We start from the raw sequence: 27,763 nt of genomic DNA on the forward strand, positions 1-27,763 counted from the left end.
GGTCAACTTATGACGTTTGCTTGGTTTTTGCATTCAAAAACTTAAAAATGAATAAGTAATAGGCTATTTTGTACGCTAGTTTTGAGCCTAGCTGAAAAATGTTCGGTTTTTATGGGCATCTCGCACTGAAGACTTGTAAGTAAACTCCCAATGCTGTGAGTGGAGAACAGTTTTGCATATTATAATGAGTTTTTCAACTCACCTCTTTGGTGTACGTGGGGGAAATTGTTTTGAAAACGTCCAATGTTGTAAAATGGCAACCGGAATGATTCGCCAGGCATCTTTGTTATTTAGCTATGCGTGTAATGTGCGAATTGGTGGGCGGGGCTAAACCGGTCGTTAGATCTTCTTCTGCGGGGGTGGTGTTTTATCCTCTTTGTCGTCATAGTTCCCCACTTTGAAAAACGAGTCGTTTGCTGAGCCTGGTGTCAATAAAAGCTTTTATTGGACTAACAATGACGTTTTCAGTTCTGAAACTTACAGGATGTTCTTATAATATGATGACCTCTTAGATGCCAAAAGCTCAAGAAAAAATTGATTTCTCGGTTCATCACCCCTATAAACAGTAGTGATACACTCAGAAGTACACTCAGCATATTTCCAAAAAGTTTATAAACTTCACTTAAGTAAGACTTTATACTTCTTCACTTCTAAATATGTCATTTAAAAATAAATGCTATTGTTCTATTGAATATGGTTAAAGTGTATGCTTGTGCTTTAGTTTGTTAGTCAGTATATCAAAATAATTGTACTTCTTTAAAGATGACAAAAGATTATTAAATTAAATTATTAAAGAAAATCAAGCTTATAAATTAGTTTATATGTCTGTGGTGTTTTTAATATGCTTTAAGACAAACCATGTGCAAATTCATGAGTCGACACCATTGCTGAATATTTGCGGTGAACCAAAGACAAACATGGTTTGAAATCGCTGGTGTTTCTGACATCACGAACTACCTTGTAACCAATCAGGTCAATGTGTGATCATCAACGAGTGGATCTCTAAGCTGGTGTGAGTGAGTGGAGGCGGGGCTAATTTGCATGTTCATAGAACCACATACACTAAATGAGGCATGAGTGTAGAGTTACATTCAAGCTATTTTAAAGCATGAATGGGAAAAAAACAACAACATTTAAATGTGTAATTTTGGTGATCAGAGGTGAGTTTTATGGGATGCGATTATTGACAGTGGGAATTTAAAACATAATGATTTAAAATGTACTTTAAATAAAACTAAAACTGACATTACAAATTGCACCCTTTAAACGTATATCTATAGTCATAAAAGTGTACTCTTTAAGTACACTTTAATTAATGTTGTATTATCTGTAAGTTCATTTTGGTTTCCTGCCACTGTTTCTTTTGGCTTTCTCATTAGTGGCATAGTGACATATTTGAAGCTGAGACTGAAACTATTGCAGCAGTAGCATTTATTTCATTTAGATTAGACTGTATTTTATAAATTGCTACAGTATATAAATACTATTGATTTGACACTTAAACATTCATTTTGTAGAATTGAAAAACTAGAAAAAATAAGTTATAGTCAGAAACGAATATATGTACATACACACTCAGATGTTCAGTATGTCAGAGCCAGAGCATGCTCAGTATTATATGTGGCCAGTAAGGTGTTACATAATTCAGTACATGGTGAAAATCTTCTGCAATACCTCATGTGCTTGTAGAGGGAGCCTGACACCACACATCAGTGTAACAACATTAAACACTGAGTTTTTGTGTGGCTATATGTTAGTGCAAGCACAAGTAAGATGCATCAGTGCAAACATCATTTCATCATTTCTGCAGAGCACTTTGTACTATGTTGGTGTGGATTGAATCTTTCTGATCCCAAACTACATGTAGGTCAGCACATAATCTGCCTCTCTGCAGAGTTTGAACAGCAGACATTTGCAAAGCTACACATCTCTTGCCCCTTGGGTGTTTGCTTGGTGTTCATTTGGTTAGTAAGCTGTGGTAAACATATTCCACTAGGGCTGCACGATTAATGGAAATAAATCAGATATTGTGAATGTATCAAAGCCTAAAAGCTGTGATTTAACATAATAAATACTCAGTGTTTGCTATTGGTCGTCGGGTTGTCACGCCCTTGGACCGGCAAACAAGTCATTGGAAAAGAGAAGCGATGTCATTGCAAGTTATTTTGATTAAAGTTTATGTGGACACATGAATTAAAAAACATTTTTTTAAAACAATGATGTGAATAGATAAATAATTTAATAATAAATACCTTAGTATTGATTTTGATTTTGATTTATTTTGACTTTAAGGGCTTCCTGTGTTTTTCCATCAATTTAAAAGAATGAGTTCTGTCAAAATAAATGAAGACAGCCTTAAATCTTAGTATTGTAATTTTACAGACGTAAAATAAATTAATATTTTTAATAGAAGTGTATTATTTTCAGCCCGTTCTCATCCTTTAGCGTCACATAGAACGCTATATGACAAAACGGCGCTATACTACGCACATGGCACCCTTTATTGTTAATATAACATGCAAATCCAAGGCATCATAAATCCTTTAGCGTAATATTAGACTACCCTACCCTACCCCACACCTAAACTTACCCATCACACCGCGTGTTATTAACGATAACGGGTGCCATATGCGTAGTATAGTGCCGTTTTGTCATAGCGCCATCTATATGACGCTAAAGGATGAGAATGCGTTGATTATTTTATACTGTAAATTTATTTAAAAAAAATACATTCCAAAGAATTATACAGATTTTCCTCCATCATAGAAAATGATGAAAACATTCAGATTCATTGTTGGTCTAAGCAAGCTAATAATTCTATACGTTAGTTTGTCGCAGTTGTCCCAGAGAAGATGCCCTTTTTCAAAGGCTTTGTTATCCCGTTTCTATGTAGAATGGAGTAAGATTCTTTTTTGGACAAAATGTCCAAAAGTAACAGACGAGTTAGCTGGTAAATGTTTACGACTCACAATATGGTGTATAGCGTCTATATTAGATATTGCATACTAATCAGTGCAGTGTGTCATAATGTAGGCGTTCAGTCATCATTTAGTGCTTCAGACAGCACACATATCCCTACAGGCATGCGGCTCTCGGCATGATCTAGCCCCGTCAAATATGTGCATACACACACTCTCACACGTAGGCATGCGCATATCTTATATTATCTTATGCTTTACTCAGATCAGATTATGAGAGATTGCCACAGAGGATTCAGTGAGCATGACTAGAGCACAGTAGATTAACATGCTGTCTCGTTGTGCATTATAAATCTGTGCGATATTACCGATTTCATTTGGAAAATGCACGAGAAAAAGAGAGGACATGACCAAGGCTTGACAAGGTTTTATTAGATATTCCACCTTTTTGTGAACCTTCCCTGCTTACTTTTTTGTTTTGATGATTCTCAAGTGACTGTTGCTTTTTGTCTCGTGCCATCAGGGAGACAGCGGAACAGACTGGAGCCAATGGACACCATCTTTGTCAAGCAGGTGAAAGAGGACGGCCCCGCACATGGAGCTGGACTCTGCACAGGTACTGGTTCTTGCACAAGTCTCGAGACATGTTTTAATGCTCACATTTGATTGTTGTAGGCGTAGCGTAACATCAGATTTTCACTAGATGATTATCTTGGCCAAAAGAATTCACAATAAAGTTTTTATCACAATATCTATAGAAATTCTGGGGAAAAAATCTAAATGATGATATCAGTCAGATTTTTTTTTTTTGGCCAATGAATCACATTCTCAAAATACAACTATAGGGAGGAGCCGAAGCTCGGTTACAGAAGCCGAGCTAAATATTGTGACCAACCAGCGTTAATGTGCGCAGCTGCCACTAACTAAATTGGAATGTCAACCAGATAGTTGCTGGATTATTTGTGATATGAATGTATGTGTAGTATTAAGCTGATATCAATGTTTATTTGTTTTAAATATCACAGTTATAATCAGTACTGGTGTATTTTGACACCTTACCGTCTTAAAGTCCCCCTATTATGCTTTTTCTGATATTACCTTTCATGTAGTTTATAATATAGCTGTGTGTAAATGTAAAAGGTTTTTAGAGATAAATGTCTCCCAAAAGAAAGTACCAATTCTGAACCCGCTGAAACGAGTCATCAGTAATTCCAGCTTATATCCTGCTTGAACCTGCAAAGGTTTGTAACAAATATGCATAATGCCAGCCTATGGTCTTCATTAGCTTCTTACGAACAATGTCTACTTTGACCCGGCCTCAAACACTGTAGTCTTTACTGAGGTCTGAGTTTGGTTTTTGTTGTTGACATGTGGAGAAGATACCGTTTTCTTCACTACGAAAACAAATCCGCTTTGTATTCACTTCCAAAGAATGAGGACTCAAGCTTGAATTGATTCGGTAAAACGGACGTTGTTACTATCACTGTGTATCCAGTGCTGAGGAAGCCTCTGGAGCTGAAATACAGATATGGTAGTGGGCTTTTCGTTTCCGATCATTTACAACAGACTAGGTCATCTGACCAATCTGAGCAGAGTAGGCTCTCAGAAAGGAGGGGTTTAGAGAGACGGCATCCTTTATCAAACCGTTTCAGACACTATGAGAAAAGAGTCGATTCTGCAATTTATATTATGTATTACTTTTTTTTTTTTACCTTAGATGCATGTAAAACTGTTGTAGGAGACCTCGAAAACAAAATTAGGAACCTTTAAAATAGCATAATAGGGCACGTTTCTAAAATCCAAATCGTGAGCTTAGAATTAAAAGGTTCTATCTCCACTTTTGGTCGAAATTGAGTTTTTGACATAATCTGATCCATTAGGTGTTTATTAATGCCTGTGTGGTGTTATTTTTGTAAAAAAAAATATACTACATAACTAGGGTTGGGTATCGAGAATCGAGTATCGATTGGAACCGAGACTAGCTTTTCGTTTTTCCCGGAATCGTTCAAAAGTTAAAATTTCGATTCCTAGTTTCGATATTCACAGTCCGCCGAGCGGAAGAAGAAACTGCTGAACAACACCAACGAAGAAGCGTCTACCGGAAGTGTTGGCATAACCACGCGAGTCGAACATGAGTACCTTACGTCGGCGATCCCAAAGTGTGGCTTCGCTTTTCTAAAAATAACGAAATCTCGGCAAAATGCAAAATTTGTGACAAAAGGAGTATTTTTACAGAAGGAGTATTTCCTTCAGAAAGACCGTTGGTTAGCAAGGTTAGCTAAACTTTTTTGACCCTGCCTCCTAAAAGAATCGGAATCGAGAATCGTTAGAAACCGGAATCGAAACAAGGAATCGGAATCGGAATCAGAATCGTTCAAATTCAAACGATACCCAACCCTATACATAACAGTATTGCCAGCTGGGATGTAAAAACTTTGATGCTCAATATCTCAGAACTACCCTAAACGGAGATAGAACCTTATAATTCTAAGCTCACGAAATACATCCATCTGACACATACTGTATATACCAGCAAATATAAAAATAGCACAGATAGACCACACATTCTGCTTGTCAGCCCCCTTTAGACACAAATCTGTGGTTAACTGATGCATGAAGGCATCACTACTAAACAGTTGGAGGTCAACCAGACAAGAGGTCATATACCATCAGCCAGCATCCAAAATGCATTGGCAGGACTTATTCATAAGCAGCTGAAGTGTTATGTAAGTGTGATCAGTCTGGACCCAAATAAACATTGAGAAGTTATTACTATGTTGGTCTCAGTGGACAGACTTTTGGGAGGGTCCAGAACACATGTTCCCACAATTATCCACAATATCTCGCTGCTGGCTCACTCTGGTTGGTTTCCTGTGAATCTCATCTTCAGCACACAACGGTCAACATATCTGAACAAACATACTTACTCCAGGGTTCTGAATTCCTGTCCAAATCTGTGATTTCAAAACAAACAAAAAACAACAAAAAAAAAAACAACAAAAAAAAAACGTATTTTTAAAATAACTGAACTATTACTTCTGGTTCTCTTCCTGTTTCTCCTTCCCACAGGGGATCGCATTGTAAAAGTCAACGGAGAAAGCATCATTGGGAAGACGTATTCCCAAGTAATCGCCCTTATCCAGAACAGGTAATGTTGCAACTTGCTCTGCTTGTTCCAGCCCCTGAGGGGTGGTGTAATGTAGACTCACTGTATTTCCGGACACTTTGCACAGTAAAACGTCTTGTAAGATATCAACCCGCTGAAAGATAAACCTGATTGGCTCGTCTGTCTCTGGGGACGTGCCTTCCACACGTTTCAAAGTTTGATTGACACATTTTGGACTAGTCATTTTAGAGAAATCTTGAAAAAACTGCCAGGAGACGCAGTGTCCGGATTACCACGAGGACTCACGGTGAAAATTTCCACTCGCTGTGTTTCAGACAGTTAAGGAGGAGTCATTTCTAATATAAAACACATACATTTTAACAACTATAAGTTGGTAAAGTAATCATATTAATCTTTATAACTATGTTGTATAAGCATCTATACACTCTTTTAATTGACAATTGCTCATTTGAGCATTAAATTCTAACATTATATTTAAGAATTTTTATTATTTAATTTTTTTTAAACCCTTAAAGTACAAATATTTGCAAATTGTAGCTCATAATTATTTTAGAAGACCTTAAGAATGTTTTTTTCGTCATTTTCTGGTGGGTGATCGTGTTTTAAGAGCCGTTTTCTATGGAGGTATCCTTCCCTCATCCTTTTTTTCTCGTACCGGAAAACCTTCCCCTCGTCATTTTCTGAATAGTCAATGGTGTACATTAGAAACTCGCATTGATTTCTTTGAAACGACTGGCTCTTGAAACATATGGTCGGAATCGAAAGAGAAGGAGGCAAAGATTACATGGATATATATGATATATACATATATATATATATATATATACCATAACCTGAAAGTTTTTATTTATAGAATTTGCGAGAAAAGGTCAAGTGTCTGGAATAAAGTGAGTCTATGTTAGCCTCATAGGTAAGGATCTTGACTTAGTAACTAGTTGTAGGTTTTGATTTTAACGTAAATAAAATTTTATAAGATACTTAATCCAGGAATACGTGCTGCTCTGTATCCATATGCACCCTTTTTGCTCATTTTGTGGGTTGATTATCTGTTCCTGCTAAGTCTTCCAAATAAATCTCTTAATCCTTGAGGAAGTTTAATGAATATGCTCTTTATTGCGTAATTTTATTTGGTAAAAACACAGCAGTTCTTCCTTGTTCTTGAATATCATAAAAAAACACTGTACTCATGACTGTATTCATGAATTCGTCTGAAATATTATTTTCAGTTTATTTTTTCAAAATGTTTCTTTGCAGTGACACATCTCTGGAGCTCTGTGTAATGCCAAAAGATGAAGACATTTTACAGCTGGTAGGTTTAATTTCTCATGGGTTTACTTGTCACACATTCAAAAAAAATCATAATTTCTTCCGCAAACAGATTAATCCTCAGGCTTTATTTGCCTTTGTATTGGGTAGTTAACCATGATCGGTTAAACTTGTCTGAATTCTTATTTGAGAGAATTATTATTATTTTTAATTTGTGGCCAGTAATGTCCTTTTAAGTTTAACATTGTGTTGTGGTCAAAAGATGTGGCTTTTGAAGTTTTTTGGGTGAAAAAAAATGATGAAATTACTTAAACAAAAGGAATTTGCTTAAAGGAAATTGGAAGGTAAGCAGAGCAGTGGAGACAGATGGCACCAGTTTGCGTAGGTGAAGATGCTTTTCCAGGCAGAGTTCAGTGATCCAGCGGAGCAGAGAAGCGTGATGGCGCCTGTGTGTGTGTGCTTATTTTGAATTCAGCTATAATGAGGTTTTCCTCAGAACAAGGGACGTAATGCCAACCTCATATCTGTGCACATTCCAGATGAAACTCCAAATCTCAGGCTGTTACATGCCAGCCACATAAACTTATCTTCCACTGTGGAGCCCTCGGGCACTTTTTGATTTGACAGTAATGAGTCCATCCAAACTAGAGTTTAAGACTTAGGAATGACAGTCATGCTTGTTATTTCAGCTAACAGGAAGCAGTTCTAGCAACAAGTTCTCTTCCAAAATCTACAGTGTTCTACTGTCTGCATAGGGATCTTCCCTCTAAGGCAGCTATGTTCCTCATAAGTGACTGATTTGAAACCCTGCATACACTCAACAAATCTGTACCACATACCAATAACGCTACTCGTGAGAATATATTAACTCACAATTGATTCCAGTAGAGAAGGATATCATATCACACATTCTTTTATTAGATTAAACATATTTATGATTGTTACTTTTAGATTAGTAATTTAATGCCTTTTTTTCATAAAAAAACAACAAAAACAATCATAATTCGAGCCCGACCGGTAAAGGATTTTGAAGTCCGATACAAATATGTATTGGTTTTTAAAATCCGATATATCGGCCGATATTTTTTCTTAATTATTATTTCAGAAACACGCAACAAATTGTAAAACATACATTTTCAATATAACAGGCCAAGGAGAGATGATGCGTCTCATCGCTATAACTGTCACGTGCTATTAAAGAAATACTTCAGTCACATTGTCAAAAGTTAAAATGACTACACTGTAACAACATTATGTAACTATTACTAGCTAATTCCGCTTCATTCTCGGCTTATTTAACAGCAGCAAAACTGGACATGATAGTCACAAATTTTGTTAAAATATTCATTATCAAAATATGATACAAAATATTCATTTATCGGCCATTATAACTGCCGATACCGATAATTCGGAAAATGCCTAATATCGGCCGATAATATCGGCCTGCCGATATATCGGTCTGGCTCTAATCGTAATCCAAGATTAGGAATATTGCTTATATTTTATCAACCCTCATAAACTTTTCAGTCTTCTTTGGTCATCAAAAGCCTCAAAATACATTGAATACCTCAAAGAAAACACATTTATATTAATTTTTTATACAACGGTGCGGATGCTTGAATCTGATTGGTTGACGAACGTTCTAAGTTCCACACATTATCTTCACATTATAGTTCCACATCACTTTGCCAAATGATTTTAGTTTTTTCAAATGTCCTTACAGAGTACAACAGAAAAATAACCGGTCCCACTTTATATTAAGTGGCTTTTAGTACTATGTACTTACATTGAAATTAATAGTTTGTTACAATGGACTTATTGTGTACTTACATGTTTTTACATTGTACTTATATTTTAAAATTCCAGCATGTAATTACAGCCATAATTACTTTATGTAATTACATTAGTAATTACACAGTTGACCCTCCCCTCACACCTTAACCTACCCTTAAACCGACCCATACCACCACACCTGTCCCTAACCTTACCCGTATTACATCTCAATAGCAGCAAAAGTGTTTTACAATACAACAGGAACACAATAATACATTGTACTTATTGTTCAATGTAAGTACATAGTCCTTAAAGCCACTTAATATAAAGTGGGACCAAATAACCATAACCCAAATCAATTTAGAAGCTACATGGGATTAGATGTGTAAGAAATTAGGCCTACACACAAAAGCGTTTTAAGGAGAAAAAAACTGACAAATGTCTTAAAATACATAATCGGAACAATGTTTTGAGGTGTGGTAACCATAGTATATAAACAGAATAATTGACTGTTGGCCATTGAGTTATTGAAAAATATGGCCGTATTACCACCCTGGGTGTGCATTATTTTCTAATAAAAGCCCATTGTCAATTATTCCCTTTATCAAACAACACAATACTAATGCTTTAACTTGGGAAGAGTTCAGAGATCAATATTTGGTGGAATGACCCTGATTTACAATCACAGTTTGAGCCTTGGCATGCTTTCTACCACATACATTTATGGTAAAAGCTGTAGTCTAAAATTGCCTTAAATTATGCTGATGACAAGCTTAAAGCTACACTGTGTAACTCTTTTAGTTTATTCTTAGCTAAAAACAGTTAGTTCTTTCAAAAATATATGTGCTCATTAATGTATATTTACTTCGTTCAAGTAATAAAGTATTCTCGTGAGTGTATAATATGCCATTGAAAATACATACGGTTAAGGGGTTCTAATGTCGGGGTTCTAATGCCCCTCCATCTTGAAAATACATTAGCCAAAGAGGGACACCCATTAATTCAAGCTTCACCTTTCGCGTTTATGTTTGAGTTAACACTCATGGACGAGGTCGAACTGGAAGCCATGCTAATCTTGGACTACATTGGCCACCGTAGGAGTTAAAACGAAATCAGAATTGAGAGGAACAGAAACTAATATTCACTGGATGGTCATATACCGTTTTACTGCTAGATGGGGGTAAAAATCACACAGTGTAGCTTTAAAACACAAAGAATGGGTTTAGGTCGAGTAGAGGTAGAAAAAAAAGGATCATATTACCGTGTGTGCTTGGGAATCGTTGGCAGAAGATATCTAATGGACTTCAGGGAACGGCAAGTACTGTATGCAAAGTAGTCAGCTGATCAGATCCAAAGCAGCACCTTGCAAAGTGCCTATTTTGACTGTGAAACTAACACAGGACAAGCTCACAAAAAGGACAAACTCGTAAAGGACAAACTCGTAGCAGGCATAGATTTAAATGTATGTCCATCCATTTGCTTGCCTTATTTGTAGATGCAATTCATTTTTTCTTCCATTGCGCTACTTTAGCTACATTTAAATCCATGTTGCCAGATAATGTGTACTTTGTCAAAAATATTGGATACTAACTTCACTTTTTTGTTTGAGAAAATCATTAGAATATAATTTCTAGCAGTTTTATACATGTTTTTATTGATATAGTGACAGACATCCCCTTGAAACCCAATGTGAAAGTGGTCGTAGAAGTCACATTTGAGAGACAAAATAACTTCCCGGTATAGAAAGCAATGAGTCTTGGCTGACCACTTGTGGACTACCTTATTAATGAAGCTGCCATTTGAAAAGAACAGAATTGTGCGGACAGTCACAGCACTCTTAAAATAAAGCTACTTTTTGGGCATTGATGGTTCCATAAAGAACCTTTGACATCCATGGTACCTTTCCATTACAAAAAGTTATTTATTGTAGAAAAAAAGTTCTTACGATTATTAAAAAGTGGTTCTTTTAAGAAATGCTCACTAGGGAATGCAGCCTGAGTGTGAGTTTTTGTAAAAGTTTTATTTGGTTTAAAGCCGCAGTAACACTTCTGGAAAGAGCAGCAGTTGTCCCCCTCTGATCTCAAGTGTGTCCTCCTCTGTCTGATTCATCTCTGGTGTTGGACTGGCAGGCCTCCAGTAGTCTCTCTCTCTCTCTCTCTCTCTCTCTCTCTCCCTCTCTCTCCCTCTCTCTCTCTCTCTCTCTCTCTCTCTTTCTGCTGCACTGTGTATTTATAGCATGCTTTATCCTGCACTAGAATGACAGTAGCACTGTCTGGAATAGGGGCTGATTGCTTCTGGTGTACCTGTAGACCTCTTGTCATCTTCCCTCACAATTGCTCTTTTTCCTGTTCTTTCTTCCTTTGTTTTTCCCGCTGTCAATCTTACCTTCCGGCTGCAGTTCTCCAGGGATATCACAGCTCTGGTAAGAAGGAGCTAAACCTGTCACTTGCTACCTCTCTTCTGTTATGTAATTTTGCCCTTTTCTGGTTGTAATGTCTGTTAAAATCCAGTCTTTACCTATCTTAAGAACTGCAAGCTTGGGTACAGTATATGCTTGTTCAATCACAAAACACGTTTTTCTCCTAATTTATTCCACTGCCATGAGGTTGCACCCTAAAATTTGTTGGCTTCTGAGTCATCTTTATTTCCATAGAAGAGGCGGAGCAGACAGAGGAAGAGAGAGAGGGAGGGACATGTCTGTGTAACTCGACACTTCAGGTGTAGAGTCAAAAGTCCAGCTATCACGTCTTTACTCTCATTAATGCCTGAGCTCTGTCATATGCACACTGAGACGGCTATATATATTGACCTGCGATAAGAAGACGCATTGTAAATTGAGTAATATCCTGAGCAGAATGTTATGTAGTATTTTGACCTTAAGGATTTTAGTTGGCTGTTGACTTTGTAAGATGATAACAGAGCAGCTACTAGTGTCTGTTGAGTGCTCGGTGAAAGGCTGCCCTCCTCTCGCTTTTTCCTCTTGTCTACGCACTGCTCTCTCTCCTCAGCTAAAGGTAGGTAAGCCTCTGATACCTAATCCCTCCTTGAGGTTAAGGCTTTTGAGCCTGGCTACATGACCTTTCCCCCTCTCTCTCTTTTCCTGGGATGCATTTGAACTTTAGAGAAAGACATGGGGTCAACCTCCCCTCTGTATTTACTAGATAAATAGTAAAGTAGTAACATTTTTTTTTTTACGTTTGATACATTAACTCTGTTTGCAATTAATCTATTTTGCATTTCAGTATTTGATTAGTGCATGTAATGTTACTCATTCTTTATATTGAATAAAATTTCCATTCTTTTCAGGCCTATTCTCAAGATGCGTACCTCAAAGGAAATGAGGCATACAGTGGAAATGCCCAGAACATCCCCGAACCGCCCCCAATATGTTACCCACGGATAGAAACCAATGCCTTGGCCATGGCACAGGTGTCAGAGCCATCATGCTCTGCCGAGGCATCATGTGGAACCAGACAAGGAGCAAATCGATGCCACAAGCCTGACATAGGCTGCCGCTTTGATATACCTGTATCTCCCCTTATCCCATCTCAAACCTCTCAGGTCCCCAAGACCCAAACTGTTGTGCGTGTATTTAATGAGAACGTTAGGACAATGGTAGCGTCACCTGAAACTACAGATCAATCTTCCCATGTGGCCTGGGCTGGTCCCTGCCACAGGATGGAGGAGAATCAGAATGCGGTTTCAACAGACCCAAGCTTTAACAGGTCCAGAGCTCCAGTCACTTCATCTCCAACTGGGGCAGCAGCACAATCACCGCACAAACCCAACAGAACTGCGGAGCCCACTGGGTTCTCTGACAAAACAGCACAGACTTGCATAGACAGGAAGCCTGTATCTTCCCACAGACATACCTTGACCACAACAGCAGAAGCCTTCCCATCGGCCACCTCTCCCACCCCTTACACACCATCTCCTCCACCAGCCACCCCTTCCCCCTGCTCTCCCCATCAGAATATTGACTGGAGGAACTACACCACCTACAAAGAGTACATTGACAACAAACGACTCTACATGTATGGCTCCCGGACTATTCAGGAACGCCTGGACAGTCTACGAGCTGCATCCCCATCCAGTACAGGCGAATACAGCAAGCCGAAGAGCGCGTCAACAACAGCTACGCCGTCACGAGGCTTTTCTGGATCACAGTTGAGGCGGAGGAGCGCCTCACATGATCGGAGTTACCAGGTATCTACTGTGCAGCCTTTGCGTAGTTCTTCTCATGAGATGCTTGGTGGTTCAGAACAGACTGCTCTTGCACGGAATTGGCCCCGCAGTGCTTCCCAGGATGCCCTCCCGTCGGCCCCCACAGGTGTGCTGAAACCGCGAGCATATTCTTGTGACTATCTGGGCAGACAGAATGAAAATGCGACATCCATGTTGGACAGGCAGGCTTGCTGCAGAACTGAGACAGAGGATTGGTTACTCATGCACAGAGGGGATGAGGCAAGAGCATGCCGGCAGTCTTCTTCCTTACGCATGGTGCCTCACAGAACACAGGGTGTATTTAGCCCAGACAGACGAGGTGGCAGTTACCCAGGGTTGCCTATCACCCCTCACTTTAGCAGAGGTACAGATTCATTGCTTTCCTCCAGAGCTGAAAGCCTGGGTAACACATCTGCACCTTCCATAAACAGACCCTCACTACCTGTGAAAAATGTCTCAGACCCTTCCACTGCTGCTGCTTCATATATAGCTTCTGCCCTGGCCTCAATACAAGGCCACATCACTGGTAGTTCCAACACAGGCCCCATCAAAGACCAAAGAACACAGCTCACTGCCTACCACATGCCCCACAATGCAAAGCAGTTACAGCCAAGGGGGCGGGCTGACAGCCTTCAGGAGCCTGTCAGAGAGGTAGCCCGTGGACATCGCTCTTCTTCTTGTTCTGCCGTCACTAAACCCAATAGAACAAAGCAAGGTGGATCCAAGCCTGACCAGTTACTGAACAGTAATGGAACGGTTCCTCAGCAGCCTGGGTACATAGAACCACAAACTCCCAATGAGAAGGTGGTGGAAGGCATCGAGGGTCCAAACGCTACTGTAGTAGTTGTTCGGAGGGAGAAGTCTGGATCTCAACCCATCCGCCACACTTCCTACATTCTGGCGGTGAATGAGACAGAGGGAGTGGCTGAACCACCTGCAGTCTCCAACACATGCTGGCTGCCTAACAATACCCCACGCAAAATGCACATGAGGAAACTAGGAGACCAGTGTAAAACCTCCTTTTCAAGCAACCTTGATGACTCACTGGACTCCATTCCCTTCATTGGTGAGAGGCTTTTTCAACTATACAATATAACCACACATTCTGTTGCTATAGCAACTGTTCTGTCTGTCTGATTTTTGAAAAGGTTAACATGATTTTAATACATTTTTTGTTACTTTACTTCAAATACTTTTAGTCCTGTAGTTCCAGCATCTTTCAAATTCATATAAAAATGTATACGTTTATATAGTCAAGGGGGTTTGCATATGCCAGTTGCATCTATTTTGGCTGTTTGCATGCTTAATTTTCGTATAAGTAAAATGTTGTGTTAGTAGTGTGTTTAGCAAAGTGATTCTCTCAGAACATGTGTCCCTGCTGTATCTCTGTTTATAATATTAAGCAGCTGATGGGACTCAGGGAAAAGACTTTGTCTCAACATTCACTGTTTTATATTATTCAGAGCTTAACATCTAACTAAACATCTGAACTTAATCTCCCTACTTTTTACACAAGGCTGTCATTGTCTAGTCCACTGTGCTGCCACACTAGAGCAGGTCTTGATGAATTTGCTTTTTTATTGCTCAGATAAATCCTACAAAAGGCCACACTGTTTCTTCGTTCTCAATGGGCCAGGCTTTGCATAGAGAGCTTTAGATCAAGTGGTGTACAACAGTGAGGTTTTATGATGTTAACCGTAATAACAGCAGGATGAACAGCTCAACTCAATGTAAACAAAGTTGGCAGAGAGGAGTGATGAGTAGTTAGAGGTCTGGTACTGTGTGTGTGTGTGTGTGTGTGTGTGTGTGTGTGTGTGTGTGTGTGTGTGTGTGTGTGTGTGTGTGTGTGTGTGTGTGAGAGAGAGAGAGAGAGAGAGAGAGAGAGAGACTTTTAAACACTCTTTAATTTACAAGAATAAACTAAACAAAACAAAAAATATCCAATAAATAAAAAACAAAACAAAAATCACCAATTAAAAACCAAATTCCCTGATTCACTTATAGTCACCAGAACTGCTCCAACCCCCCATCTCCATTCAAAATAAGAGATATTATTGGTGTTACGATAATAGGTATATTCAATGATCACTCTTGACTTCACCAAAGACTTAAAAAGAGACACCATGCTTACATCCTCTCCAGCATTTTTGCACTGATGCGTCTTAAAAATTGCTAGTTTAGCTTGTCCTATTAAAAAATTGGCAAGTGTACACTGTTGTTGCCAAGACTTCCTGTATCGGCAACCCAATATAAATAGACTATTGGTAAACGAAAAACCCAATTTTACAATGATTTCACCCAACAATTCAAACAATGAACAAAGTCTAAGACACTCACAAAACATATGAAAAACAGTGTCAATTGCATTGCAAAAAGGACATATCGGTAAAACAGTCTCATTAAGCTTTGAAACAAAAGAATTTGAGGCAATAATACAATGCAATACCCTCCACTGAAGGTCTCCACATCTCTTGGAGGTTTGTACAATAATCTCCAATATGGATATACCTCATCAGGAATAGAAAGCACAGTCCTCCATTTAGTGTCCAGTCTTTGTTTCAATTGCCCAAGATGTACAGACTTCACACATATATGATATAAAAAAATTTTCTCAATACCAAAAAAAGCCAAATCCCCATAACTTTCAATAAGTTTAAGTTTGCATCATCAACTGATTCCCAATCTTTAAGAACCACCTTAAATTCAGAGAGAGAGAGAGAGAGAGAGAGAGAGAGGAGGTGTATTTCAAGTCATTGGTCATCCTCACTATATTGGCCAATTTCTAGGCATTACAGACACCCCCTTTTCCACCCAAAAAGAACTGCTTTGGAACTGGTGCTGGTTCAAAGTTGGTTCGGAGTTAGTTCAACTTGCGAACCCGTTCAGAACCTGTTTGTTTTTCCACTGACTAGAGCTCCCAGGGAACGACGTCATTACGTCGCTAGAAACGCTTGCAAGTACAATATTACTATGGGATTATCTCTAACTCATGTACCAAGAAGGCTGTAAAAACAATTGAAATATGTAAGTCTTTTAATCTTTTCGTTTGATATGTAATCATTTCTGATAAGTTATGTACCCCTGTCTTGTGTCTTTTTTTTCTTTACATTTATTTGTTTTATATCGTGACTGTTTTCTTCTTTGCTTATGTTTAAATAAAAAACGCTTGCGCTAACTTCAAGCATAACAATTACAAAGGCAGACTCCATTGTGTTTCTGCCAATGTTTCTCCTGGCTTTGCGATGGTCAGAAAAGATGTTTAGAACGCATCTTAACCCGCCCCAACCGGCTCCGAACCGGTTCTCAAAAGCCCCTTTTTCACCAAAGCATTTTGAGAGCCAGTTCGGAGCCGGTGCCTGCGCGTGAACCAGTTCTTTGTTTCGACAGCCAAAGAACCGGTTCGCGGCCGGGAAAACTGGTTCCAAAGCGGCACCAACTCTTTGCTGGACTAGAACCGTTCTTTTGGCACGTCATGTTTACGTCGGGGGATGGGGCGGGTTTAGATGTGTTCTAAACATATTTTCTGACCATCGCAAAGCCAGGAGAAACTGCAAAAACACGAAAGCGGTTTTATTTATTAATTTTTTTTTTATTTTAAACATAAGGCAAAGAAGAAAACTGTCTCGATATAGAACAAATAAATGGAAATAAAAAAGACACAAGACAGGGGTACATAACTTATCGGAAAAGATTACCAAACGAAAAGATTAAAAGACTTACATATTTCAATTGTTTTTAAAGTTTTCTTGGTACACGAGTTAGAGATAATCCCAAAATAATGTACTTGCGAGCGTTTCTAGCGACGTGCACAGTGACGTAATGACGTCGTTCACTGGGCGCTCTAGTCAGTGGAAAAACAAACAGGTTCTGAAGCGGTTCGCAAGTTGAACCAACACCGAACCAACTTTGAACCAGCACCAGTTCCGAACCAGTTCTTTTTTGGGTGGAAAAGGGGTAAAAATGCTTTGGTGGAAAAGGGGCTACAGATTCCTCAGGTATGTCCAACATGAAGACAGTAGAATTTGTTGATTGGTCATCACAAATGGTTGTGCTTCTCAAGATACAGTTCCATACTCCACCAGCCTGCACGTTTAATTATAGAATGTGTCATGGGCTTTGATATGTACGCAACTAGTTCAGTGTGTTTGTGAAGTGCATGGGTCAGTCCCTGGGAGCAACTCCAAATTGTAATGTACACCAGTACAGTGATAGGACATGACATCATAGTCCACAGGGACACAGATAATGTGACATACTGACACATTCCACCCAGGGCAGCCACTTCCACTGCCATTCCCTGACACTTTCCTACTCCCCCTATAGCTCATCAAAACTCAAACAAACAAGAGGGCAGTAAAGTGATATGACAATGTAATGGAACATACCAGTGGAAACTAGCTCAAATATTTCTATTTTTTGATTAGTTCCTGAAATCTAATCACTTTCAAAACAATGGGTTTTTTCTGTTTGATTTGGTATAATGTGTTTTACAGTGTGTTTTGGTCAGGAGATCCAAATGTTCCTCTATCATCCATCTACCTCAAATGTGATTTATCATTTGGAACATGAAAGTAACTTAACTCTAACTGTTAACCTAGATAAATGTGTGCTATTATTAGGTGCATATCCATGTGTTATGACAGCATATGTTTTTACATTTCTTTAACTCTTCAAAAGTTAAGCAATTCAAGTCAGTTTAAAGTAATATAAGTTGAAATGACTTAAACAAAGTTGATTGTACTTAAAAATTTAAGACGGCAACTTTTTTATACAGTGTGAAGTATAAGCGTGCTTTACTCACATGACATTGAAGCACTGACTTGATCACTTGCATTTTTTAAACTTAATTTTTTTTTTCATACAGATAAGAGTAATACATAATTCCAAACCGTCTCTGTGAACTGGAGCGTGTCACAACAATTAACCGAAAGTCAGCATACATGGCTACTTGCCTCACAGACATAAGAAATACATATATATACAGTATATATATATATATATATATATATATATAGAAAGCTACACATGTTGAGTTTTAAAAGAAACAATTCGAAAACAAGTACTCTGATTATGTTATCCATAATTATGTAATCCATGTGATATGAAAGGTCATTTTGTCTCTATTTAGGCATGTTGACTGTACTGTGATGTCGAGTCAGCATCGTCAACTTCATCTTTGCAGCCGACACTGACACAGAAAACACTAGTATTAATAAACAATTAAAATGTCTCCTTGATACTTTTTCCTCCACATTTATAACCATTACTTTTGCCAGTCCTTTGCGGAAAGCTTTATGCATGTGCTTGTGTGGGCTTCTGCACCCAGTAATATTTAGGTGATTAAATTAATATAGGCTAAACATGCAATTAGTTGACTAATGTAGTCAGAAAAAAATGTAGTCAGGGGCAGCCCTAGTAGACTTTTTTTAAAGTTAATTTGATACACTTTGGTGTGGGTTTGTTTTGCGATTGGTTTTGTGTATTATTTAAAACACTGTGACTATGGTTGAGTTTGTTTAATTTGGTTGACTGTGTTGGGTTTGGTAGACTGTAAACTTATCGCTTTTTTTTTTTTTTCAGAACCAAATAAACACACCTAATTGTTCCATCATAAATTGTATTAGTGTATTACACAGAGACTGCAGAGAGAGCTAGTTGCTAGGACCTAAAACTACAGGGAATTAAAGTCATGTGGTTAAAAATTTACTTTTTTTTCCCCCCAGTGATGCAACCCGTCTGCTCTATTGTTTTTATATCGTCTGTCTGTGTATAAAAAGGTGTGGGAGTCTTATCATTTAATGATTGCTTGCTGTATGAGTAAGCGACTTTCCTCTTGACTGTCTGATTCTGTTGTGTCTATTGGACTTCATTACTCCATGCAATGCACTACAAAGATAAAAGATCTTATGAGTGTCTCATGTCTGTTGTCATCAGATGAGCCGTCAAGCTCCAGTAATGACCATGACACAACACACATTCCTGCATCTGCCGTGATTTCCAGCATGCCTATCATCACCACCATCCCACCCAGTCCAACTTCCCCTTCTCCCGTAATACGTCGACAGCTTTCCCATGACCAGGGTGAGGACCATCTCTGCCAACACATACAATATCTCAGTGACATCAGAATTGTGTCTCTTTTTTAACTATGAATTCACCTATATCTCCAAACTAGATTCTTTACGTCTCACAATTCTGGAATCTGATTCTGGAGCTAAAACAGAGCGCTCCAGATCCTTCGATGAGGGCTTGGATAATTACAGAGAAGAAGGAAGAGGGTAAGTTTACAGTCACTACTTAAAACCAAATTAGTACAGTGACCACAATGATGAAAAATCAACCTTCTTCCATTTATAGTTTCTTGCATTATATGACCTCTGTGTTTATTGTGTTTGTACAGGCGGTCTATTAAACACACCCATGGATTCAAGGGCCTTAGAAAGGTGAGACTGCTGTAATAGAGAGATAATATATGACTAAGACTCACACTAACTGCATTATGATTAGTTTACACCTTAGATAAAGTTATGTCAAGTTGGCACCTGATCTCCAACAATGCACCTGAATACCAGCACGCCCATGGGCGAATAGATGGGCGAATAAACAATGTGGCGCAGGACGTGAAAATGTGAACATGAAAATGAAAATGAAAACTGTGTCGGGCTGCAACTAGAAAAAACACTTGCATTGTTCCGGGTGCATGATAGGGCTTAAAATCTGACAATTTAATTGGTTTTTTTATGAGAGAAGTGTAAGTTTAAAGTGTCACATTTATGTTTTTGATAGTCCCACCTGTTAGCACAGAATGACTGTAGAACCATCCACATTGGATATTGATTAATTAATCAACATATGTAATTATTTTTATTTAAAATGTAAAAAAAAAAATTGCTTGTCATCTAATAATCTGATGTCCATTTCAATTAGACGATTGAGCTCAGTGGTCCTCATTTCAGTGGCAGCTGTCAAAGAATGTGAATTGCGCATTTGGTGTATTTCAGGCTGTTGACAGGTCCTCTGAGGACTCTGGCTCTAGGAGAGACTCTACTTCAGATGTCTTCACTGATGCAACCAAGGAGGGTCCGCTTCATTTCCGGCAGCTGAACTCAGATAAGGGCAAGGTAAGACACCATTAAACACCAATCATGTTTTCTCTTGTTCCCTGTACTGAATGAAAGTGTCGGCAGATCATGCTGGTCTGTGATGCTGTAGAAGTCCTTGTCAAACATATTGTAAACGTGTTGAAACGAGTTTGAATGTGAATGGCTGGCAGGCTTTCAGAAACATTTAATGTTGGCCAAAGTACTGTAGTGCGAGAGATCTTGTCTTATGAGATCGTATTTTATACCACTCAGACAGGTATAAAGGTTAAAACATGTACAATATGTGGTACATTTAAACAATAAGCCAACAATAAGACTGTTGTATAGCGACTTTACCACAATTAAGGGTGTAAAATACAGCAGCATCAGGTATATGATAAAATTATATTATTAATTATAAGCACAATTAGGGATGCACCAAAATTAAAATTCTGGATTAAAAAAAAAACAATTCAGGATGCACTAGACTGAAACCCGAAACCGTCATTTTTGACGCCATCTCTGTTTAAAATTTGCAATTGCAGTTATTCGTGGAATTTTCAACTTTACGTGGGTTGCGCCTCGGCATGGCACAGCACGGATGGATCCAAGGTTTGAGGAGAATGTGCGGCTGTAAATCGCACTGATTAAATCATTTGATCGCTTTGACATGTCAAACCGTGCAAATTATACTTTGTTCTCGAATTGTTCATGTTAACAACATCAACAATGCGTGACTACATTTAATGCCTTTCCGATATTATTCTTGTTTTCAAATGGGCCCTTTTGTAGTCTCTTTTTTTCTATAGCCACCTCAAAGTCCGAAGTCTTTTGCATTTTACATCGGGTGAATCTCTTGTTGTCACTGGTGATTGTCATTTGAACTTTGAACTATCAAATAAACCCATTCATAACTTGAATTAAAATGTAGGCTGTTTATAGTTGACAAACAGCTTGTGTATATTTGCTATTTTAACTTGGCTCAGTTAATCCAATCATATTTTCATAATTCTGTTATCTTTCCTACAGCGCGTTGGCAGCGGCATACGGTCATGGAAGCAGATCTACGCTGTGCTCCGTGGCCACTGCCTCTACCTGTACAAAGACAAGAGGGACGGACAAACCAACGCCAACTCCCCGATCGAAGACGAGCCTCTGGCGATCAGCATCAAAGCCTGTCTCATTGACATCTCGTACAGTGACACAAAGCGGAAGAACGTCCTCCGGCTGACGACGTCAGACTGTGAATACCTGTTCCAGGCGGAGGATCGAGAGGAAATGCTGTCCTGGATCCGAGTCATTCAAGAGAACAGCAACTTGGATGAAGAGGTGAATGATCAGCACTTTTTCCTTCAAATACAAATACAATTTCGATTCATATTTATAAAGGAGCAATACCAGGCATTCAATTGGTAACTTCAGAATTCATACAGTGTCTGACTCACTTACATCTTTACTATCCCAATTATGTTAAGGGATAGTTCACTTTAATAAATTTTTGTTATGTTTTAGCTTATCTCTAGGGTATCCAAGATGTAGGTGTCTTTGTTTTGTTTTGTTTCAGTGGTTTAAATTTTGATATTTTTAGGTCAAACCGTTCTGGTCTGTCAGTCATATAATGAAGGTCTATGGTCACCACCTCAAAGAGCATGCACAGAGAAGTCCAAATTAAACATGATTTAATGACTCGTAAATGTAAGTACACGTTGATGGCCTAAGACACGAAACGAGCGGTTTGTGTGAGAAAACGAACAGTATTTATATCGTTTTTACCTCTTGTAACCACGGCCACGTCCACGTGATCTGAGGGCGGGGCGCTTTGTGGCTGTGGTTACAATATGGGGTAAAAATATCAAAATTGAAACTACTGCGGAAACAAAGACACCTACATCTTGGATGCCCTTGAGGTAAGCTAAAACATATCAAAAAACAATTTCAAAGTGAACTATCCCTGTAAGACTGACTTGGATGCTTGGAAGTTGTAAGATGCTTGCCTTTGTGCCGAAGTGGGCTAGACAACACTATAAAAACAATATAGCTTAATCTAAATCCAAAGGGTAACAAAGGCTGACGGGAAACTTTTTTTTTATTTTCGCATTTTCGTTTAGTGACGTGAGTGGTACAGGGTAAATCTTTTCAAGTCTAGTACTGATATTGATATGGTGGGTGTTTTGAACTTTCTTATGAATCATGGAAAAAGGCCCTATTTAAAGGTACTTTTTACAATAGCTGAACATAACCTAGGGCTTTTTTTTGTAAGAAATAGTAACTCTTGAGGAAAAATGGCATCTCCACAATATGGTGTCGTCTTCTAATAGCACAGGGATATCCAAAAGCCCTCTGGTGTGTTTGGGGATTCCACTCTTACATTTCATCCACTCACTTTTGTCTCCCTTCTCTCTGTTTCCTTTTTCCTTTTGTAGAATGCGACTGTTACTAGCACAGACCTCATCAACCGGAAAATAAAGGAGTACAACACTCTGATGAGGTAAGCAGGAAGAATTTCCATCAAATTTTTGGAAGACTTCTTCCTTATCTAGATCTTGATTCGGATTATGTGTGTTGCAGTCCTCCCAGCAGTAAGACAGAACCCTCGCCCAAGGCCTCCCGTCAGTCCATCAGGCAGACATTACTGGGTGGTAAGGGCGAGAATAAAGCCACAAGTCCTCACTCGCCAAACAAGGACCACGACAGAAAAGCCATGCACAAAGGTAACAGCATCAAGAGCATTAACTCGGGATTCTTTGTATTGTATTCAGTACTTTTAAGTAGGGGTGGGCGATATGGAAAAAATATCATAAACACGATTTTTTTAGGAAAATCACGATCACGATTTTTTATCACGATTCTTTTTCAAGTTGGTTTTAATATTTTGCAAGTGGCTGTAATGAAAAAAATAAATAAATAAGAGAAGATAAACATTACACAAATTAATATTCATATTAAATAAATAGTGCTTTATTTTTTCAGATGCAGTAGGTGTATTTAGCAGTAGCATTGAAGTAATTAAATGAACAAATATGAAATTAAAACACTACATAGACTTCACTGAATAAATCGATTCTTATTAAAGCTATATTAAAGTTCTCAGTCAGTGAGTGATTTTCTCCTTGTGTTTTTTTTTTATTTTTTTTTTTATTAACACTAAAGGGATAGTTCCCTCAAAAATGAAAATTGTCTTAATTTACTCTCTCAAGATGTTTTTAACCCAAATAAGTTTCTTTCTTCTGTTGAAAATAAAAGTTATTTTGAATAATGTGGGTAACCGAACAGTTGCTGGTCCCCCTATAGTTTTTTATAGGTTCTCTCCTGGAAGTTAATGGGGACCAGCAACTGTTTGGTTACCCACATTAAAAAAAAATTGTCTTTTGTGTTCAGCACAAGAAAGAAATTAATACAGGTTTGGAACAACATTAGAGTGAGTAAATAATGATGGATTTTTTTTTTTTTTTTAATTTTTTTTTTTTTGTGTGTGTGAACTGTCCCTTTAAGGACAAGCGGCAGTACTATTTATTCCTGTCGCTTTTAGACCAGCACGCGACGCGTTTAATATAGACGCATATTACACCAGATATTCTCTCAAATGTTTGCTTTCACTTTAGACATAGCCTGTTTATGTAAACATTGTGTGTATTTAACAGTATTAGCATAATAAGACTCGAAAGATAACTTAGTCCAGTATTCAGGCGCTGTTTGACAGGCTTCTAGTGCCTGTGAGCGTCGGGGGTTATGCGGTCAGGAAAGTGCACGTTAGAACAGCGCATCAGCGCGTGAATTAACTGATTAACCGGCAAGGCTTATGCAAATAATGAACTTTAGTGAATTGCAGTGTCTCGTACCTATTCATTAACGTGTGATCATGTGTAGGCTACGTCGCGTTGTACAGTTGAGAGACGTAGGCGCCAGAACTGAACTGATAGAATGCACTGTAACACGATACTACGATATTTCTTCAAAAGCAGATCGTGGAGTCATATCGCACACCCCTACTTTTAAGTATCAATAAAAATGTTGTCCAGTACTTATGTGTGTTAAAGGTGTAGTTAGCGATTTCTGAGAAACTTTGTTGAAAGTGGATCGGACCGAGCACCACAACACACTTGTAGTCAATCAGCAGTAGGGAGCATATACACTCATGATAGGGGAAGAGAGATTTAAAGAAACACTGTAGAAAGAGTGATAGCTGAGAGACATTACAAAAGAGAAACAGTCAGAGTGAAATCACGGGAAAAAGAAGAGTTCTGATTTAGGACCTGCGTTAATATTAGAAATCTTTCCAGTGCTGGACAGACCATGTTTCACAGAACCAAGATATGCTGTTGTTGTGATGTTAGCTATAGTAACAGGACAGTTGTTTGTCTGGAGCTAGTGTGCTGCTGACGAGTGACGACTAACAATTATCTCTTGCTTGTATATACTCTTGTGTACTGTATGTTCATTTGTAGTTTGTTCATCATATTCACTTTATTTTATTTTTTTGCTTCGCTTCAGATTTGATAAAGAGACATCCACTCTTCCAATGAAGGGAGGGGTGTGTTTGTTTGGCTTGATTTTCAAATATCAACATTTTCTTAGAAATTGCTTGCTGCAACTTTAAAGGGTCATCCAATCCGACTAAATTCAATGATGCGTATCTGCTTGTCAACATATGTATTTCCATATCTCCACCCTGCTGGTGCAGACATTATACTGTACGTCATCAGTGTGTTCTGTAAGTCTTTGTAGAGTTGTAGACCGACAGTCACCAAGCTCCACAAACAGCAGCCGCCTTTTATAGTTCCTCCTGAACCAAAGCAACAAGCTTGTGCTGCGTTCGTGCCATGTCGTAACTATACGAGATGGCAACCCGTGATGTACCTGGAGCTATTCAAATTTATGAGTTTCTATGTCAACACTATCAATACTGAAAATAATCTGCAGCAGTCAAGTGGTACAAGCAAGAGCTGTTTAAGTTGCTTATGTAAATTATTATTGTAATGTTATGTGGTTTGAAACATGAAGTAGTTTAAGAGCGTCTCTCGCCTCGTGACGCTTTGCAGACTCTGCTGTGTGTTCATGTGTTTTGAAGGACGTGTGGCTTTGGAGACACTCTGAAGGAAGTGTGGTATCTCATGCTTTCAAAGCTAGCTCGCTCTCCCTTATGGAACAAAAATATATGGGAATATACTGAAAAATATAATGTGATATGCATTAGCACATAATACATTTCCATATATGGGAAGCTACTGTAGTGTATTTTTCAATATACTGCAATATTGACAATGTATGGCTATATATTATACATATAAAATTTGTATAAATGAAGACAAAAAAAGCATTACATGTAATATTCACAAAGCGGTATCCTTTATTGTGTACATATTGCACATACATGTTCCCATATAAATGTTAATTTATCTTCGCACATATATACAGACACACACACATTCACAGAATGAGTTACAACAGATTTCTAGTTCCCAACTGTTAAAGGAGAGTACATTTTTATTTCATGTGTTTTGCTCAATATTAATATAGGGGAGATCTGTTGGTTTTTAATGTTCTATTATTTTGGAATTTTAAAGGTTTTCTGGTATGTCTTAGTTTTTGGGGTTATGATTATGCTCTAGAGTAGACCCTGTGGTTCGGTTGACGATTGATCGAGCAGCATTAAGACTATAATGATCAATTACTATATTTTAAAAGTAATGGCTATGCTCTCCTCCTCTGCGCAGTGATAGTCTCTTGGCTAAACATTTACATTTAGTCATTTAGCAGACGCTTTTATCCAAAGCGACTTACATCTGAGGACTACCGTGAATGAGAATGTTCTAGAGAGTGAGGTGTGATTGTGCTTTTGTTAACTAGCTTGAAAATATGAAACATTATAATGTAAATAATTAAAAAAAATATATTACATTATATATTTCTCTATAAATGTGTGTTCATGGTGCATGAGTAAATAGTATATCTAAAATATATTACACATGCATCACATATGCATCCATGTATTATGAAGTGTATTACTGAATATAAAATTACATAGTAAATACAGTATATTGTCACATATTTGTGAAGTAGCAATATAAATATAAAGCTGCAATCCCTTATGTATTATTCAATATATTGTAATATATGATATTTTTTCAAACATACCGTTGAACCATTTAATATATTGATCATTCATATATAGGGAAATATATTTGGTTTTCATACGGGATTGCTATGCTCTCCACAATTGCCTACCCTCCCTTTAAGGTCTTGATTAGTGGTGTTGATTGCTGCTATTTGTGTTGTGCGCACAGCGTTGCTGTCTTTGTAGAGCATTGCAAATCAGTCCGTTATGAGTTTCCTTTTCGGGTAGGATGCGGCCTTAGAAGGTGTATAGAGAGAGCTGGGTAGACGGCTTCCTAGGTTTGAAGTACTTATGTTTCTTTAACATATCATTATTATGGTTGTCTGTAAATAGATGAAACCAGCCCACCCAAGGATAAGGGCACATGGAGGAAGGGCATCCCTGGACTGATGAGAAAGCCATTTGAGAGGAAACCGTCTCCAGGAGTCACGTTTGGAGTAAGACTAGATGACTGTCCTCCTGCTCAGAACAACAGAGTAAGACCACAATTTTTTTTTTAAATCATTGTTGATGGCAATGACTAAAACTGTCCTTTGTGAAAAAGAAGTACTCTTTAGCATACTATAATAATATACTTTAAATGAATATACTTAAATATGAACTGAATATAATGTTTTGAAAACTTTCCTTAAATGCATGTTAATTGCAAGTAAATTTAGATTATAGTTTAAATTTATATTAAATGCCATTAGCTGAATTTTAGACAGCATTTTTGACTCACTTAAGTACAACTTTATATGCAATTTTAGAAATATATTGCCACTGAAATATCGTTAAAGTACTGCCAAATGTACTGATAAGCATTTATGGTAAACTAAAATATACTTTAATTACATTTTTTTTTTTTTTTTTTTGACATTACAATGAGCAATTTACTACTTTTAAAATTACCTTGAAATGCAATATAGAAAAACGCTACTGTTAAAATCAAGCACTTTACATGTGCTTTAGTATTTTGGTCAACACATCAAATACTTTTTTTTTTTAATTGTGACAAATGAATAATGATTTAAAATACACTTCCGAGTAAAACGTTAAATTTGACATTATTAGAGAGTGCAATTTTTGAAAATGTACTTAACTGTTTGCCATTTAACAAGTGTATTCTCTTAAAGTACACTTAAGTGAGCTTTAATTTCATTAATATAATATCTGCAAGTACAGTTATATATATATATATATATATATATATATATATATATATATATATATTAGGGCTGTGCAAAAGTTAATTGCGATTAATCGCATCCAAAATAAA

The 27,763-nt window shown here is 37.8% G+C and overlaps 1 protein-coding gene across 4 annotated transcripts in view; it reads left to right on the forward strand.

Annotated features, from left to right (window-relative positions):
• Positions 1–27,763, forward strand: part of arhgap21a (Rho GTPase activating protein 21a) — a 128,800-nt gene that overhangs the window by 87,396 nt on the left and 13,641 nt on the right. For 3 of the 4 annotated variants that reach the window (XM_039666642.2, XM_089125875.1, XM_039666640.2), the window contains 13 exons: positions 3,442–3,534; positions 5,988–6,066; positions 7,300–7,354; positions 11,483–11,506; positions 12,391–14,374; positions 19,243–19,389; positions 19,484–19,586; positions 19,709–19,751; positions 20,310–20,429; positions 21,420–21,719; positions 22,814–22,878; positions 22,959–23,101; positions 26,839–26,981. In XM_039666642.2, the coding sequence (XP_039522576.2) occupies positions 3,442–3,534; positions 5,988–6,066; positions 7,300–7,354; positions 11,483–11,506; positions 12,391–14,374; positions 19,243–19,389; positions 19,484–19,586; positions 19,709–19,751; positions 20,310–20,429; positions 21,420–21,719; positions 22,814–22,878; positions 22,959–23,101; positions 26,839–26,981 (3,299 nt within the window). The remainder of the gene's footprint in view (positions 1–3,441; positions 3,535–5,987; positions 6,067–7,299; positions 7,355–11,482; positions 11,507–12,390; positions 14,375–19,242; positions 19,390–19,483; positions 19,587–19,708; positions 19,752–20,309; positions 20,430–21,419; positions 21,720–22,813; positions 22,879–22,958; positions 23,102–26,838; positions 26,982–27,763) is intronic. The other variant, XM_039666641.2, reaches the window with a different exon arrangement.

The sequence above is a fragment of the Pimephales promelas genome, chromosome 22, assembly GCF_988280905.1.
Source record: "Pimephales promelas chromosome 22, fPimPro1.hap1.1, whole genome shotgun sequence".
Taxonomy (NCBI): domain Eukaryota; kingdom Metazoa; phylum Chordata; class Actinopteri; order Cypriniformes; family Leuciscidae; genus Pimephales; species Pimephales promelas.